General features: G+C 39.0%; 2 protein-coding genes across 2 annotated transcripts; both read right to left on the bottom strand.

Annotated features, from left to right (window-relative positions):
• Window positions 1–10,257: 10,257 nt before the first annotated feature.
• LOC127360661 (trace amine-associated receptor 1-like) lies at window positions 10,258–14,566 on the bottom strand. Its single transcript, XM_051395108.1, has 2 exons — window positions 11,676–14,566; window positions 10,258–11,492 (listed from the first exon to the last, which is right to left on the bottom strand). The coding sequence occupies exons 1-2, from the start codon at window positions 11,846–11,848 to the stop codon at window positions 10,718–10,720; spliced, it is 948 nt and encodes a 315-aa protein (XP_051251068.1). The 5' UTR covers window positions 11,849–14,566; the 3' UTR covers window positions 10,258–10,717.
• Window positions 14,567–14,666: 100 nt separating this feature from the next.
• On the bottom strand, window positions 14,667–18,976 carry LOC127360660 (trace amine-associated receptor 1-like). The gene is made up of 2 exons (XM_051395107.1): window positions 16,087–18,976; window positions 14,667–15,901 (listed from the first exon to the last, which is right to left on the bottom strand). Exons 1-2 carry the CDS (start codon window positions 16,257–16,259, stop codon window positions 15,127–15,129), a joined length of 948 nt encoding a protein of 315 aa, XP_051251067.1. The 5' UTR covers window positions 16,260–18,976; the 3' UTR covers window positions 14,667–15,126.
• Between the last annotated feature and the right edge of the window lie 31 nt (window positions 18,977–19,007).

Here is a 19,007-nt window from a genome sequence, read left to right as displayed (position 1 = left end):
CACCCCTGAAAACTCATTTGCCACCCCTGTGGCCACCCCAGATCTGATAGGTAGTTGTTTGTCAACACAAGAAACAAGAGAAATGCTGTCAATCAATGACAGCTGATCAACTGATTTAGGGCCAGTTTTACATTTTTAACTAACACAGTAATGGTCGTACTGAGGCTGTGAGAGCTGATTTCTGCTCAGCGGACGTTTGGCCATGCAGGTCAGGTGACCCATGAGAGGAGCACGCTGCACCTGCTGCTGGTCCGTGAAACAGGAGGACGGTCACAGTTACAACACTGTGAGACAGAAAAGGCAGATAACGGAGGAAACTTTATAGAAATGTTGGAAATTATTGCAAAGCATGACCCAGTGGTACAGAAGAAAATGAAGGGAAAGCAGAATGCCAAGTACACAAGCAGTGTAATACAAAATGAAATCCTAGAATGCTTGGCAAATATGGTCCGTGAGGAGATAATTCAGGAAGTGAAGGAAAGATAAGTGTTCTGTGATTGGCCAGGGCCAGGGGGCCAGGGCCAGGGTCTTCTTCCTGGAAGCTGCGTTACATTGTTTTGATTCATTGTATGGCTGTGTTACATTTATTTCATGTCAATAATGTCACTTCTCGGTCTTTTACGGCCCTGACGAGAACGTCGGTCTCCTCGGCTGTGAACCGCTCCTGGTGTGCGCCTGGCCAATCCGCCGTTATAATAGCAATCCACCATGGAACAAGCGCGCCTGCTTTTAAAGGGAATGTGAGATGACGCTCTGATTGGTTTATTGCACGTTACGCCCAAACCACACCTATGACTAATGTAATTACTTCAGACCAACCCATTTTAGATTTGCGCTGGGCGCAAGAGTCATTTATCCCGCCGGCATAATAGCAACAGCGCCCGAGATCCGCCCACAAAGCTACTTGCGTTTTGCGTTTGATACTTGCGTTTCAGATCGGCAAGATAGGGCCCGATATGTCAGGCAAGTGTGCAGATTGTTGATGACGCGCTGGTGTGCAGAGACGGCAGAACCTGGAGCCAGAGTGAGGAAGGAGACCACACCCACACAAACTGACAAACGGGAGACACAGGGAGACACAGTTGAATAGTCTTTTTTGCTTTGGAAGGTTAACAAAATTAACAATATGAAAAACTATTAGAAAGACAATAATAGACCATATGTACAATATGGCTATTAATTAAAATGGAAGATATACAGTTTGTGCAGGAATGTGAAAAAAATCCCAGTATTAAGCATAAAGTTTATTTGCAATGTGCAGTATAAGTTTTATGCACAGTAGTAGATTTGTAGGGCTATTTATAACACGTTACAACTGGTAGCCCATATTTCTTTTTTATTTCAATGCCAACCTGGCAATAAGGTCATAGTTTTCACTGGGCTGTCCACGTGTATATCACCTACATGAAACAACATGGCAAGAATGCAGGTGCGAAGTATCAAAAATGCACTTTTGTAGTCCATCCTTAAAGCCTTGTCCTTTCATTCCTTCAATGGCTGGTGTATAGGAGTTTTACCTTCACTATGGTTGAGACTAGAGAATAACTGCTGCTATTTCATCCTGTCACAAGGGTTTTGGCAACAGGTCAGTGTTTAACCACCCTCTAAAGAAACGCTTCCTGAGGGGGCATACGGAGACACAGGCTAGTGTCATGCTCATGCTGAGTTGTCCGACTGAAATAGTCCTTTTAATTTAGCCAAACCCAGTCCTCTTAAATTGGATCAATAAGGGGACCAACACAAAAGGGTATCAATTCTTTTTCGTGCACATTGTCAGTTTATTTGAAAGAGGATTTAGTTTTCGTTCAGGTCAACTTCAGCTCTGGGGGGCCTTTATCTTCTTTCTGTGTTTATTCTATAGTTCCTTTTGCTGGATTCTTCACTTTTTCTCCTTCTATTGCATGTAGTAAAGTACTTTTGATGCAGTTTTTTACTAGCATATCATATATACAGTAACACAGATTGCAGTTTTGAACAGAAATATAATATACTTTCTATATTAAATATAATTAAATATTTTGAAAACACCCTTACTTAAAGTGTGTGTGCAAATGAAATGCACACGATCAAAGTGTCATCTATGAGGCTTCGTAAATGTGGGTATGGTATATAAATTCATTGCAGCTAAAATTGATGATTTTATTGCTATAAATAAAAATGACACAGACCCAGTCTCATGCTCACTGCTCTGGGAATTGTTAAAAGCATAACTACGGGGACAAATAATCTCGTACTCTGCCCATTTGAACAAGTCCCGTAAAGCCAAATTGCAAGAACTCTCTATTATTATCACTAAATTAGACCAACAACTTGCTACCTGCCCCTCCCCCAGTTTACTTAAACAACATGTTGAGCTACAGACTGAATTTGATTTTATCACCACTAATGACTCAGAGCGACTTCTCTTACGATCACGCGCCACATATTATGAACATGGTGATAAGGCAAGGCGGCTTCTAGCTCATCAGCTACGTCGCCAGGCAGCCTCACGTATGATTTCCCAGATAAAAGATTCTTCAGGCACATTGCATAGAGATCCCACCACCATTAATTCTGTTTTTCACTCATTCTATTCCTCTTTATATAAGTCTGAATCTCCACCCGACACTACTGAAAAGAACTCGTTCCTAGATAGCCTAAATTTCCCAGTGATAAACCCAGATTATGCTAAAGACCTTGACTCACCATTAACGGTAGAAGAAATTATTCTCGCTATGAGAAACATGCAAAATAACAAAGCTCCTGGCGCTGACAGATTCCCAGTTGAGTTTTTTAAAAGATTTCAGGATAAATTGTCCCCATTACCGCATGCTGTATATAAGGTATCGCTACAACACGGTACTCTCCCTCCCACTTTAAGAAAAGCCTCCATAAGTCTCCTCTTAAAAAAAGATAAGGATCCGGTTCTCTGCAGCTCCTACAGACCTCTCTCATTAATAAATGTGGATGCTAAGATCCTTGCGAAAGCTTTGGCCTATCGCCTAGAAAATATTGTACCAACTATTGTTTCAGCTGAGCAACTGGATTTATTAAGGAGCAGCAGCTTTTCTTTAATGTCTGTACTCTCCTAAATATTAAATACTAAATCTACTCTAAAACTAACACAGCAACACCTGAAGTAGTGATCTCGGTTGACGCTGAAAAAGCATTCGACAGGGTTGAATGGGACTATTTATTCACTGTACTAAAGAAATATGGGCTGGGAAATGTGTTCATTTCGTGGAAACGTCTCTTCTATACATCTCCACAAGCTAGTATCTCCACCAATAACATTCAATCCAGTTTTTTCACTCTTGCCCGTGGCACCAGGCAGGGGTGTCCTTTATCTCCTCTATTGTTTGCACTAGCTATAGAGCCCTTGTCAATCTTTCTGAGGTCCTCTTCCATTTTTACTGGGATTTCACGATTGGGCACAGAAAGGTTATCACTTTATGCTGATGATTTATTGCTGTATGTCTCAGATCCTGTCCTTTCCATCCCAACAATTTTATCTACTTTTCAGAGATTTGGATCATTCTCAGGCTATAAAGTAAATATCTCTAAGAGTGAATGCTACCCTGTCAATGCTTCAGCATCACAGCTCAAACAGTCTGCTTTAAGTATCTAGGGATCAATGTAACCAGAACCCTAAACTCTCTTTTTTCTGCTAATTTCCTGCCTTTAATGTCTTAAATTAAATCTGACCTCCAAAGATGGGGAAGCTTACCTCTCTCGTTAATTTGAAGAATTAATGCAATCAAAATGAACATTTTGCCCAATTTCTATTTTTGTTCCACTGTCTCCCACTTTTCCTCCCAAAGCAGTTCTTTAAAACAATTGATCAAACTATTTCTCACTTCCTATGGTGTGGAAAGGCACCCAGGATCCGCAAATCCACACTTCAGAGATGTAAATTCAATGGTGGATTGTCACTTCCAAATTTTCAATTGTATTATTGGGCAGCACATATCCACAAGATTTAATTTTGGTTCAAGTCAGTTGATCTGCCATGGTGTGATTTAGAGGCGCAGTCATGTGTTTCATCCTCCCTTACTGCTTTACTTACCTCTTCTATTCCATCCAACCTCTCTGGCTTTACAAATAACCAAGTGGTTCGTTCCACACTTAAAATTTGGAATCAATTTAGGAGGCACTTCAAATTTAAGTCAGCATCTACTTTAGCTCCTTTATTGAGGAATCATTTATTTCGACCTGCACTTACAGATTCAACCTTTTTTGCATGGCATAATAAGGGCCTGAAATGTTTTAAAGACCTTTACAAGGATGGTAGTTTTCGCAGCTTTACAGATCTCTCAGGAGAATTTCATCTCCCACCCTTTCATCTTTTCGTTACTTTCAAATTAGACACTGCACTGACGCTTTGTTTCCAGTTTTTCCCTCATTACCACCAAGTCTACAGTGGGAGGAGCTTCTAAGCCATGACCCACTTCAGAAGTCACTCATCTCTAAAGTTTATAATGAAATCCTGTCTTTTGATTGCTCACCAGTTACCAAAGTCAAGGCTGTTTGGGAACAAGAACTGGGTCTACATCTGGGAGATGACCGGTGGGACACTGCTCTTAAGAAAATTTACACTAGCTCAGCCTGCGCTCGTCTCACACTTATACAGTTTAAAGTATTGTTTAGAGTCCATTATTCCAAAACTCGACTGTCACAAATCTATCCCAGTATCACCGACAATTGCGACAAATGCCATGCTTCATCTTGCAATTGAACTCATATGTTTTACTCTTATTCGTTACTGTCTCGCTTCTGGCAGAATTATTTTGATACCATGTCAAAAATACTTTCAGTGACCATAAAAGTCTCCCCCCATGTCGCCATATTCGGGCTCCCAGAAGACCACAACCGGTTTACCTCTAACCAATTAGATATTTTAGCTTTTACTTCCTTACTGGCAAGACACCATCTTCTTCTTCGCTGGAAGTCAACTAAAGCTCCCTGGTTCCTGTTCTAATGTGCCTTACCTCCTAATAAAAATATTAAAAGAAAAAAAAAAGGCATTAACCACAGGGTTTAGACAGGAGTTAGAATAGAACAAACAGATTACATAAGCTGCAGATGAAGCATTGAGCACGTTATCTTGGCCTGTAAGAGCAACACAATAATATGGGCAGAGACATAAGAAACACAACTACAACAACACCAAGAGTCCTGGCTGCTTTCATTTCAGATTTTTTAGCAGTTACTTTCACTGATTTCTGGAGTGTGACAGCTGCAATATGTGACCGCATGGCACGAGCCTGAGACACAGCCACCACAAAAACTCTCATGTAGAGAACTACAATGACAGTAATGGGAACAATGAAGGAAAAAATAAGATCTACAAGTCCAGCTATATAGTTAACAACAATGATACACTCCAACACAGGAGTTATACCTGCCTGGTTGTTCCAGGACATCCTTCAGAGTCAGACTTTGAAATATTACAGAACACACCCAACACAGACAAACACAGACTTGAACTCTTTTTTTCTGTAATTTCAGTGGAGTAATGCAGAGGATGACAAATAGCCACAAAGCGGTCAACAGATATAATCACCATGGTTCCTACTGAGGCAGAGGTAACAATGTATGTTAGATACTGGCCCAGAGCACACATGAGGTCACCAAAGAACCAGCAGCCATCTAACTGAATAATTTGAAAGCACATTACGAAACCCACGAAGAGAGGAGTATGAGGTTGGTGGAGGTGTGGAGCTGCCTGGGGAGGAAGACCAGCAATATATTTATCATTATTTATAGTATTAATTATAATTGAGATAACAGATTTCCTCACGGTTAAAGATCAGGCAATACTTTTTATCTATCAGTTTCATAAATGAATGATTATCTACTTGAAGTGGGAGATAGAGATGATGACCAGCAGGTCAAGAACTGCAGTGAGCAGAGAGATGGATGACAGCAGAATGTAAATCAGCATGGTCTCAAAGTGAGAACGCACTGGCTTCCTGCAGGAGGTGTTGAGGAGTTGTGGAAAGCAGAGTTCACTTCCCTCCAAGGTCTCCATCAGCACAGAGAGGAGAATCTGCTGAGCTCTGACAGCTTTATGACCAAAGCTTTCTGTCATATAGCTGATTTATGTCTATCCTCCTTCCCCACACCTCCTTCCTCCTCTCCTCTGCCCAATCCCATTCTCAGCAAATTTAGGCATATGACCTAAATTTGGGGAAAGTTAAGGTGGCATTTAGAGTTAATTGTCCATTTAAATTTTGAGAAGTTAAGCTCTCCTGAGCTAACACATGTTAGGACCACCTTTAACCCTGTAGTGCCTGAACCATGAAATAATTGCCAGAAAATTGTATTTATTGTATTATTGTGTATTGAACCTTCTGACAGATTTAAAAAAAGAAATTAAATATCAATTTGCATATAAGAGTTCTAATTTGAATCATTTTTGCTACATCCGGTATTTTTGTTTGTTTATTTTATCAAACACATTATTTTTAACCCATTAAACTTTGACTTTCCTCAAGTAATTTCAAAGAGCATTTTTTTCCATACTGCACAACAACGTCATACATGAATGCTGAAATAAAGCGCAGCCATGACAAACCCACCAGTGGAACCGGCATGGTGGAAGAGGAACTTTTCACTTAGTTTAGTTCAGTTTTTGGTTCACAAACTCTTTATTTTGCATTGTGGTAGGCTTGAAAACAGTTTATATCCTTGTTTAGGGAAAGATGGATCTTACATTAAATGTTTTTCTTACCTTAACTTTTTCAACCACTTATGTGTCAGTGATTGAAGGCACACATTTTGGATGTCTCAACTGATCCCTGTATGGGATGTGTACATACCACAATCCCATTCAAAGCACATGTCCTCCGTTTCTGTTTCAGTTAATCTGTGTCTAGTTGAGATCTGTTGGGCTAACATTGGGAGATTGTCTTAGAGTTAGTCTTCTCAAGTGCAAATATCCAAATTTCAAGTAGAACAATCTTGTGTAGAAATGTACTGCAGTTCATCTATGCAGATGAGCACACAGACCAAATGGTCCTGTAAGTTGTCATGTGGGTTGTATTAATTATTAATTCATCTTTATTTAATCAGGCAGTCTCATTAAGATTAAGATTGTTTCTTTTTATGATAATTTCAGATTGTGACTTGAGGAATTTAATGACTCTAACACAGGCAGGGTATTTGTGTGGTCTGCTAGTAAGTATGATGTCAGTTAAGGTTAATTTATGAGGGCTTATGAGCTGATTATGTTCCAGACACTGTTCTAAATCATCAAGGCTTTTGTGGGAGATAGGACTTTAGTCAACCTCTATGCCTAGCTAGGTGGACAGATTTATAGCATATTAAAAGCCCTACTTGTCGCAAAGACCATGCATCTCTTGTAAGATGCATGGTTCTGTAACACACTGGATGTGCTGAAGCCTCCCTACACACCCAGAGACTCTGCGTTGTGTTTATGGTTGTGATAGGGTGTTTGCGTGGGGAGAGAAGAGAAGCACTGGAGAAAGGAGTTCTGGATTGTAGCTGAGACCTGGAGACACTTTATTGGCACACATTGACAGCTTTCACCTCTGGTCTGGTACACTGGCTGCTGGCTCCGTCACCCTTACAGGACAATGAATGGAAAAATGTTTTATAGTTTTTCTTAAAAACTATATTCTAGTGCAAATAAACAAATACATGTGTCAAAATAATACTGTACAACTAAAAAATTATAAATTACCGGATGTAATTTAATATGCAACCAAACACACTCTGGTTTCAATTAACTTTGAGAGCTATTTCCAAACCATGTATCCAAAATAAATGAATATTGTCACCTCTCTAGATCTGCCCCTGCAGTGGATGAAAGCACCAGTGTGACAGATGATGCTCAGCTGTATGTTTGGGTGAGATTCTTGAAGGTGAGGAAATAGGGAGCAGGAGTGAATGCACATCTGGAATTTTTGGATATGTATTATTCTAGTTAATATGCTTTACACTTGTACTTGTTTATTATGTAGAGATGGATTCTTGAGAAGCATAGACACTAAATGTGGTGCTTTTGTTTTATCATGACATTTTTAGATGAAAATGATCCCTATGTGCTGTAGGTGAAACTTATTCCCAGGATCATCGTCAGCTTGGCGCGCTCCAATAAGTTGTTTGTAGTCACATGATTCAGTTGATGCTCGAAATTCAGAATGAGGTATAGGTATAGGGTCAAAGGAAACCTTTAAATATCAACTCATTCATTTGGTGTGGTTAACTGGACTTTTATTGTGACGGGTCACTTCCTGTCACCTCATTCGGTCACTTCCTGTGACCGTTACTTGATGCTGCTTGATGGCACGCGATGGGTTAGGGTTAATCCAATTTCTGAATTAATAGTTTAGTGTTTTTTATGAGACTGATCAATTAATTATTGGCTACAGTTTTTCCTTATTTCAGGGTGGTGCCCCGAGGAACTTTAATATTAATTAAAGTCATTTTCTATTATAATGAGGACCAAAATTAATTGATTACGCTACAATTACACCACTGTATGGTACCACTGTGATTTATCATAGCACCTACAGAAGTGAATAGGAGAATGGATAAGGTGGAAAGATGAAAGCCCATACTGTGCTAGTTATTGCTCACTTATTGTGTCGTCCCAGTCAGCGTGTGTGTTTGAAATCTGCAATCGACCAATCCATAATTAAATTATGGCTAAAAACCTATTTTTAGGTCAAAATGACCTTTGACCTTTAAGTCAAAAGTGACCGGCTGTCATTACCCGTCTTGTGGACCATGCATAAATAGGAGGGAAACAGTTTTAAACTTAAACATGTATAATTGTACAACTCAAATAACATACAGGAAATATACTGAAGAGACTAATAATGAGATGTGGTAGTTAGTAATATCAGTGTGTCAGTAGTTGTATAAGTAAATAAGTGATGGGTGAGGGTGTAGTAAGTTGCAGAATCCAACTAATAACCAGGCAGAGTCCAACCAAACAGAAACATGGTGCCGGAGAAACAAAGAGAGAGTGAATAACGGGACGGCTGGACCTTAAATGCCCCTGGGAGACTGCCCAGGTTCTCCCAGGGCAAAGGAAATATACAGCAGGCCCTTCAATAACTGTGAAATAACGCTTCAATCTCTCTTTTAAACTTTAAACTGTTTTAAACTTAAAGATGTACCATTGTATAACTTAACCATAATGCAACTCAAATAATATACAGGAAATATGTTGAAAACAATAAGATGTGATAATCAGTAACATCAGCGTGTCAGTAGGTGCATGAGGGAATAAGTGATGGGTGAGGGTGTAGTAAGGTGCAAAATCCAACTAATAACCAGGCAGAGTCCAACCAAACAGAAACATGGTGCCAGAGAAACAAAGAGAGAGTGAATGACAGGTAGCTGGACCTTAAATGCCCCTGGGAGACTGCCCAGGTGCTCCCAAGGCATTCATGACAACAGCAAGGGAAAAATACAGCAGGCCCTTCACTGACTGTGAAATAACACTGCAATCTCTCCTTCTTTTCCAGAGTTATGGTGTTGAATGACAATAAACAACAAAAAAGTATTTTTCCAGGACATTATGATTTCAGAGTGGAGATGACCTTTCACCTTTTGGGTAGTGTAAAGGTAAGGGTTATGACTAAAACTGTTCGTCAAGTTAATTTTGAGGTCACTATTACCTTGACCTTTGAGTCAAAAGCGTCACCAATGCATTATCTCACCAATTGTACAACTTAAATGTAAATACACAACTTCATGGCAATCAATCAGGGGTTGTTGAGATATTTCACTCTGGACCACAGTGGTGGGCCGACTAGCAGACTGTCGTTGTCATCATTGTTAGGGAAAATATGCAAACTGTAGTGGTGCTCACATTATTTGTGTTCAATTCCAAGGCTGTATGCGACATTAACTTTTGGTCTGCGAGTGATATGTATGTTTGTCAGGATTCAGGAGTTTTTTATGGAATCACTTAGTTAAAGGTCCACTGTGAAAGATTTACTGGCATTGTTGTCAGTTTGTGACAATAGATCCTTCTAAATGTTACACACTGGACCTTTTTTAATTTATGAAGCTGATAAACAATTCCTTGCAGATGGAGTGTATATTATATATAGTATATCCTTCTTTTTTCATTAACTTTTCTCTTCTAGCCTGTACAATGCAAGAAATCAGAACAAGTAAAAGACAATATAATATAAGTCAAAGGTTGTGCTAAATTGGCCTGTATGCCACAAATTAATGATGATAAAAAATATATTCTGTATTTCTTCAGCTTCTGAGGTTACTATTAATTGCTGACTCTTAGCTTTAAATGGGCTTGTATTTAAAGGTGTTCACATACAAAATGGCTGCATTACAGGCCTGGCACAACATCTCCAGGTAGATACAATACAAAGTATCGGCTAATGTCTGTGGGTCCCAGACTTCAGTCATGTATAATACAGGGTACAACTGCCTACACTTTTCTTTTAATGTGGATATAAAACTTCCACATCCACTGTGCTTAAGCATACAGTCAGCATAACAAAAATGTGTCACAGTCCTGATACCTACAGACTGTACAGTGAATCCTAGACGTGGTGATTTGTCCAAAATACATGCAGATGGACAAACCCCAAATAGCTCCACTGTTATATTAATAAACAGAATGGCAATTTCCATGACCAAGTAAATTTTTCTATTAATGCAAAGACAAATCTCAGGCATTACACAGAGTCTCTCTACAGTATGTTGGTCTCACAGGAGTCAGGCTGCAGTATCTTTAATGTAACAATGAGCTTAATGGATTTTCTAAACCAGGGATAAAAAAGGCATAGATCATGGGGTTTAGACAGGAGTTTAAACACAGCAAACATATTATCAAGCCAACAGATGAAACATTGAGTAAGTTATCTTGGCCTGTAATAGCAACACAATAATATGGGCAGATACATATTAGAAACACAACTACAACAACACCAAGAGCCCTGGCTGCTTTCATTTCAGATTTTTTAGCAGTTACTTTCACTGATTTCTGGAGTGTGACAGCTGCAATATGTGACCGCATGGCACGAGCCTGAGACACAGCCACCACAAAAACTCTCATATACAGAACTACAATGACAGTAATGGGAACGATGAAGGTAAAAATAAGATCTACAAATCCAGCTATATAGTTAACAACAATGATACACTCTCCAACACAGGAGTTATACCTGCCTGGTTGTTCCAGGACATCAATTAGACTCAGACCTTGAATGATTAGAGGCCATATCCAACACAGACAAATACAGACTATAACTCTTTTTTCTGTGACTTTGGTGGAGTAATGCAGAGGATGACAAATAGCAACATAACGGTCAACAGATATAATCACCATGGTTCCAACTGAGGCAGAGGTAACTACGTATACTAGATACTGACCAAATGCACACATGAGGTCACCAAAGAACCAGCAGCCATCTAAGTACATCATTTGAAAGCACATTACGAAACCCATGAAGAAATCTGAGACAGCCAGAGAGAGGAGGATGAAGTTGGTGGGGGTGTGGAGCTGCCTGGAGAGGAAGACCAGCAATATAGTTATCATTAGTTATAATATCAATCATTGTTTAAACAGAAACAGATAGAGCAAAGACTGAAATATAATTAGATTAGTTCGAAAATTATTCTTTTCCTAAGATCAGCCAAATTTTTTTTTTTTTACTTTCTGTCCATTTCATAAATGAATGATTATCTACTTGAAGTGGGAGATAGAGATGATGACCAGCAGGTTAAGAACTGCAGTGATCAGAGAGATGGAGGACAGCAGAATGTTAATCAGCATGGTCTCAAAGTGAGCACCCCCAATCTTCCTGCAGGAGGTGTTGAGGAGTTGTGGAAAGCAGAGTTCACTTCCCTCCAAGGTCTCCATCAGCACAGAGCTCTGGCAGCTTTATGACCAAACCTTTTTGTCACACAACTGATTTATCTCTATCCTCCCTGTCTACACCTCCTTCCTCTTCACCTCTGCCCAATCCCATTCTCAGCACATGACCTGTCTCTTTCACTAAATATGATGTATGAAGTAAAGGTGTCATTTAGAGTTAATTGTCCATTTAAACTGTGTTGAAAGTTGAGCTCTCCTGAGCTAATATATGTTGGAATCACTGGGACCTTTAAATACCAATTTGTTCATTTTGTGTGATTGCATTGTACTTTTATTATTGTAATATCTGAACATTACCTGTGCCAAGATTGATTTTAATACAGTGAAGCAAAGCAAAGTTACAGAGGTTTTAGTAAAGGACGTTTTAGGCGGAATCTCCAAATCTGTAAAACTCAAAACTTTAATGTCAAATTCACTTCTGGAATTTTTTGAAGATATGTATGATTCTAGTGAATATACATCACACGTGTACTTGTTTATTACGTAGGGATGGATTCTTGAGAAGCACAGACACAAAATGTGGTGCTTTTGTTTTATCATGACATTTTTAGACGCAAATGATCCCTGAGCTGAACATGAGCTGTAGGTATAACTCACTCCCAGGATCATCGTCAGCTAGGCGCGCTCCAATAAGTTTGTAATCACATGATTCAGATGACACTCGAAATTCAGAATGAGGCAGGAAGTATAAGGTAAAGGGGGGCCTTTAAATAAGAACTCATTCATTTGGTGTGGTTAACTGGACTTTTATTGTGACAGGTCACTTCCTGTCACCTCATTCGGTCACTTCCTGTGACCGTTACTTGATGCTGCTTGATGGCACGCGATGGGTTAGGGTTAATCCAATTTCTGAATTAATAGTTTAGTGTTTTTTATGAGACTGATCAATTAATTATTGGCTACAGTTTTTCCTTATTTCAGGGTGGTGCCCCGAGGAACTTTAATATTAATTAAAGTCATTTTCTATTATAATGAGGACCAAAATTAATTGATTACGCTACAATTACACCACTGTATGGTACCACTGTGATTTATCATAGCACCTACAGAAGTGAATAGGAGAATGGATAAGGTGGAAAGATGAAAGCCCATACTGTGTTAGTTATTGCTCACTTATTGTGTCGTCCCAGTCAGCGTGTGTGTTTGAAATCTGCAATCGACCAATCCATTCTTAAATTATGGCTAAAAACCTATTTTTAGGTCAAAATGACCTTTGACCTTTAAGTCAAAAGTGACCGGCTGTCATTACCCGTCTTGTGGACCATGCATAAATAGGAGGGAAACAGTTTTAAACTTAAACATGTACCATTGTATAACTTAACCATAATGCAACTCAAATAACATACAGGAAATATACTGAAGAGACTAATAATGAGATGTGGTAGTTAGTAATATCAGTGTGTCAGTAGTTGTATAAGTAAATAAGTGATGGGTGAGGGTGTAGTAAGTTGCAGAATCCAACTAATAACCAGACAGAGTCCAACCAAACAGAAACATGGTGCCGGAGAAACAAAGAGAGAGTGAATAACGGGACGGCTGGACCTTAAATGCCCCTGGGAGACGGCCCAGGTTCTCCCAGGGCAAAGGAAATATACAGCAGGCCCTTCAATAACTGTGAAATAACGCTTCAATCTCTCTTTTAAACTTTAAACTGTTTTAAACTTAAAGATGTACCATTGTTTAACTTAACCATAATGCAACTCAAATAATATACAGGAAATATGTTGAAAACAATAAGATGTGATAATCAGTAACATCAGCGTGTCAGTAGGTGCATGAGGGAATAAGTGATGGGTGAGGGTGTAGTAAGGTGCAAAATCCAACTAATAACCAGGCAGAGTCCAACCAAACAGAAACATGGTGCCAGAGAAACAAAGAGAGAGTGAATGACAGGTAGCTGGACCTTAAATGCCCCTGGGAGACTGCCCAGGTGCTCCCAAGGCATTCATGACAACAGCAAGGGAAAAATACAGCAGGCCCTTCACTGACTGTGAAATAACACTGCAATCTCTCCTTCTTTTCCAGAGTTATGGTGTTGAATGACAATAAACAACAAAAAAGTATTTTTCCAGGACATTATGATTTCAGAGTGGAGATGACCTTTCACCTTTTGGGTAGTGTAAAGGTAAGGGTTATGACTAAAACTGTTCGTCAAGTTAATTTTGAGGTCACTATTACCTTGACCTTTGAGTCAAAAGCGTCACCAATGCATTATCTCACCAATTGTACAACTTAAATGTAAATACACAACTTCATGGCAATCAATCAGGGGTTGTTGAGATATTTCACTCTGGACCACAGTGGTGGGCCGACTAGCAGACTGTCGTTGTCATCATTGTTAGGGAAAATATGCAAACTGTAGTGGTGCTCACATTATTTGTGTTCAATTCCAAGGCTGTATGCGACATTAACTTTTGGTCTGCGAGTGATATGTATGTTTGTCAGGATTCAGGAGTTTTTTATGGAATCACTTAGTTAAAGGTCCACTGTGAAAGATTTACTGGCATTGTTGTCAGTTTGTGACAATAGATCCTTCTAAATGTTACACACTGGACCTTTTTTAATTTATGAAGCTGATAAACAATTCCTTGCAGATGGAGTGTATATTATATATAGTATATCCTTCTTTTTTCATTAACTTTTCTCTTCTAGCCTGTACAATGCAAGAAATCAGAACAAGTAAAAGACAATATAATATAAGTCAAAGGTTGTGCTAAATTGGCCTGTATGCCACAAATTAATGATGATAAAAAATATATTCTGTATTTCTTCAGCTTCTGAGGTTACTATTAATTGCTGACTCTTAGCTTTAAATGGGCTTGTATTTAAAGGTGTTCACATACAAAATGGCTGCATTACAGGCCTGGCACAACATCTCCAGGTAGATACAATACAAAGTATCGGCTAATGTCTGTGGGTCCCAGACTTCAGTCATGTATAATACAGGGTACAACTGCCTACACTTTTCTTTTAATGTGGATATAAAACTTCCACATCCACTGTGCTTAAGCATACAGTCAGCATAACAAAAATGTGTCACAGTCCTGATACCTACAGACTGTACAGTGAATCCTAGACGTGGTGATTTGTCCAAAATACATGCAGATGGACAAACCCCAAATAGCTCCACTGTTATATTAATAAACAGAATGGCAATTTCCATGACCAAGTAAATTTTTCTATTAATGCAAAGACAAATCTCAGGCATTACACAGAGTCTCTCTACAGTATGTTGGTCTCACAGGAGTCAGGCTGCAGTATCTTTAATGTAACAATGAGCTTAATGGATTTTCTAAACCAGGGATAAAAAAGGCATAGATCATGGGGTTTAGACAGGAGTTTAAACACAGCAAACATATTATCAAGCCAACAGATGAAACATTGAGTAAGTTATCTTGGCCTGTAATAGCAACACAATAATATGGGCAGATACATATTAGAAACACAACTACAACAACACCAAGAGCCCTGGCTGCTTTCATTTCAGATTTTTTAGCAGTTACTTTCACTGATTTCTGGAGTGTGACAGCTGCAATATGTGACCGCATGGCACGAGCCTGAGACACAGCCACCACAAAAACTCTCATATACAGAACTACAATGACAGTAATGGGAACGATGAAGGTAAAAATAAGATCTACAAATCCAGCTATATAGTTAACAACAATGATACACTCTCCAACACAGGAGTTATACCTGCCTGGTTGTTCCAGGACATCAATTAGACTCAGACCTTGAATGATTAGAGGCCATATCCAACACAGACAAATACAGACTATAACTCTTTTTTCTGTGACTTTGGTGGAGTAATGCAGAGGATGACAAATAGCAACATAACGGTCAACAGATATAATCACCATGGTTCCAACTGAGGCAGAGGTAACTACGTATACTAGATACTGACCAAATGCACACATGAGGTCACCAAAGAACCAGCAGCCATCTAAGTACATCATTTGAAAGCACATTACGAAACCCATGAAGAAATCTGAGACAGCCAGAGAGAGGAGGATGAAGTTGGTGGGGGTGTGGAGCTGCCTGGAGAGGAAGACCAGCAATATAGTTATCATTAGTTATAATATCAATCATTGTTTAAACAGAAACAGATAGAGCAAAGACTGAAATATAATTAGATTAGTTCGAAAATTATTCTTTTCCTAAGATCAGCCAAATTTTTTTTTTTTTTTACTTTCTGTCCATTTCATAAATGAATGATTATCTACTTGAAGTGGGAGATAGAGATGATGACCAGCAGGTTAAGAACTGCAGTGATCAGAGAGATGGAGGACAGCAGAATGTTAATCAGCATGGTCTCAAAGTGAGCACCCCCAATCTTCCTGCAGGAGGTGTTGAGGAGTTGTGGAAAGCAGAGTTCACTTCCCTCCAAGGTCTCCATCAGCACAGAGCTCTGGCAGCTTTATGACCAAACCTTTTTGTCACACAACTGATTTATCTCTATCCTCCCTGTCTACACCTCCTTCCTCTTCACCTCTGCCCAATCCCATTCTCAGCACATGACCTGTCTCTTTCACTAAATATGATGTATGAAGTAAAGGTGTCATTTAGAGTTAATTGTCCATTTAAACTGTGTTGAAAGTTGAGCTCTCCTGAGCTAATATATGTTGGAATCACTGGGACCTTTAAATACCAATTTGTTCATTTTGTGTGATTGCATTGTACTTTTATTATTGTAATATCTGAACATTACCTGTGCCAAGATTGATTTTAATACAGTGAAGCAAAGCAAAGTTACAGAGGTTTTAGTAAAGGACGTTTTAGGCGGAATCTCCAAATCTGTAAAACTCAAAACTTTAATGTCAAATTCACTTCTGGAATTTTTTGAAGATATGTATGATTCTAGTGAATATACATCACACGTGTACTTGTTTATTACGTAGGGATGGATTCTTGAGAAGCACAGACACAAAATGTGGTGCTTTTGTTTTATCATGACATTTTTAGACGCAAATGATCCCTGAGCTGAACATGAGCTGTAGGTATAACTCACTCCCAGGATCATCGTCAGCTAGGCGCGCTCCAATAAGTTTGTAATCACATGATTCAGATGACACTCGAAATTCAGAATGAGGCAGGAAGTATAAGGTAAAGGGGGGCCTTTAAATAAGAACTCATTCATTTGGTGTGGTTAACTGGACTTTTATTGTGACAGGTCACTTCCTGTCACCTCATTCGGTCACTTCCTGTGACCGTTACTTGATGCTGCTTGATGGCACGCGATGGGTTAGGGTTAATCCAATTTCTGAATTAATAGTTTAGTGTTTTTTATGAGACTGATCAATTAATTATTGGCTACAGTTTTTCCTTATTTCAGGGTGGTGCCCCGAGGAACTTTAATATTAATTAAAGTCATTTTCTATTATAATGAGGACCAAAATTAATTGATTACGCTACAATTACACCACTGTATGGTACCACTGTGATTTATCATAGCACCTACAGAAGTGAATAGGAGAATGGATAAGGTGGAAAGATGAAAGCCCATACTGTGTTAGTTATTGCTCACTTATTGTGTCGTCCCAGTCAGCGTGTGTGTTTGAAATCTGCAATCGACCAATCCATTCTTAAATTATGGCTAAAAACCTATTTTTAGGTCAAAATGACCTTTGACCTTTAAGTCAAAAGTGACCGGCTGTCATTACCCGTCTTGTGGACCATGCATAAATAGGAGGGAAACAGTTTTAAACTTAAACATGTACCATTGTATAACTTAACCATAATGCAACTCAAATAACATACAGGAAATATACTGAAGAGACTAATAATGAGATGTGGTAGTTAGTAATATCAGTGTGTCAGTAGTTGTATAAGTAAATAAGTGATGGGTGAGGGTGTAGTAAGTTGCAGAATCCAACTAATAACCAGACAGAGTCCAACCAAACAGAAACATGGTGCCGGAGAAACAAAGAGAGAGTGAATAACGGGACGGCTGGACCTTAAATGCCCCTGGGAGACGGCCCAGGTTCTCCCAGGGCAAAGGAAATATACAGCAGGCCCTTCAATAACTGTGAAATAACGCTTCAATCTCTCTTTTAAACTTTAAACTGTTTTAAACTTAAAGATGTACCATTGTTTAACTTAACCATAATGCAACTCAAATAATATACAGGAAATATGTTGAAAACAATAAGATGTGATAATCAGTAACATCAGCGTGTCAGTAGGTGCATGAGGGAATAAGTGATGGGTGAGGGTGTAGTAAGGTGCAAAATCCAACTAATAACCAGGCAGAGTCCAACCAAACAGAAACATGGTGCCAGAGAAACAAAGAGAGAGTGAATGACAGGTAGCTGGACCTTAAATGCCCCTGGGAGACTGCCCAGGTGCTCCCAAGGCATTCATGACAACAGCAAGGGAAAAATACAGCAGGCCCTTCACTGACTGTGAAATAACACTGCAATCTCTCCTTCTTTTCCAGAGTTATGGTGTTGAATGACAATAAACAACAAAAAAGTATTTTTCCAGGACATTATGATTTCAGAGTGGAGATGACCTTTCACCTTTTGGGTAGTGTAAAGGTAAGGGTTATGACTAAAACTGTTCGTCAAGTTAATTTTGAGGTCACTATTACCTTGACCTTTGAGTCAAAAGCGTCACCAATGCATTATCTCACCAATTGTACAACTTAAATGTAAATACACAACTTCATGGCAATCAATCAGGGGTTGTTGAGATATTTCACTCTGGACCACAGTGGTGGGCCGACTAGCAGACTGTCGTTGTCATCATTGTTAGGGAAAATATGCAAACTGTAGTGGTGCTCACATTATTTGTGTTCAATTCCAAGGCTGTATGCGACATTAACTTTTGGTCTGCGAGTGATATGTATGTTTGTCAGGATTCAGGAGTTTTTTATGGAATCACTTAGTTAAAGGTCCACTGTGAAAGATTTACTGGCATTGTTGTCAGTTTGTGACAATAGATCCTTCTAAATGTTACACACTGGACCTTTTTAATTTATGAAGCTGATAAACAATTCCTTGCAGATGGAGTGTATATTATATATAGTATATCCTTCTTTTTTCATTAACTTTTCTCTTCTAGCCTGTACAATGCAAGAAATCAGAACAAGTAAAAGACAATATAATATAAGTCAAAGGTTGTGCTAAATTGGCCTGTATGCCAC

Source organism: Dicentrarchus labrax, unplaced genomic scaffold, assembly GCF_905237075.1.
Source record: "Dicentrarchus labrax unplaced genomic scaffold, dlabrax2021, whole genome shotgun sequence".
Classification (NCBI taxonomy): domain Eukaryota; kingdom Metazoa; phylum Chordata; class Actinopteri; family Moronidae; genus Dicentrarchus; species Dicentrarchus labrax.
The sequence above is the reverse complement of the archived record's forward strand: the minus strand, read 5'-3'. Positions and strand labels throughout refer to the sequence as shown.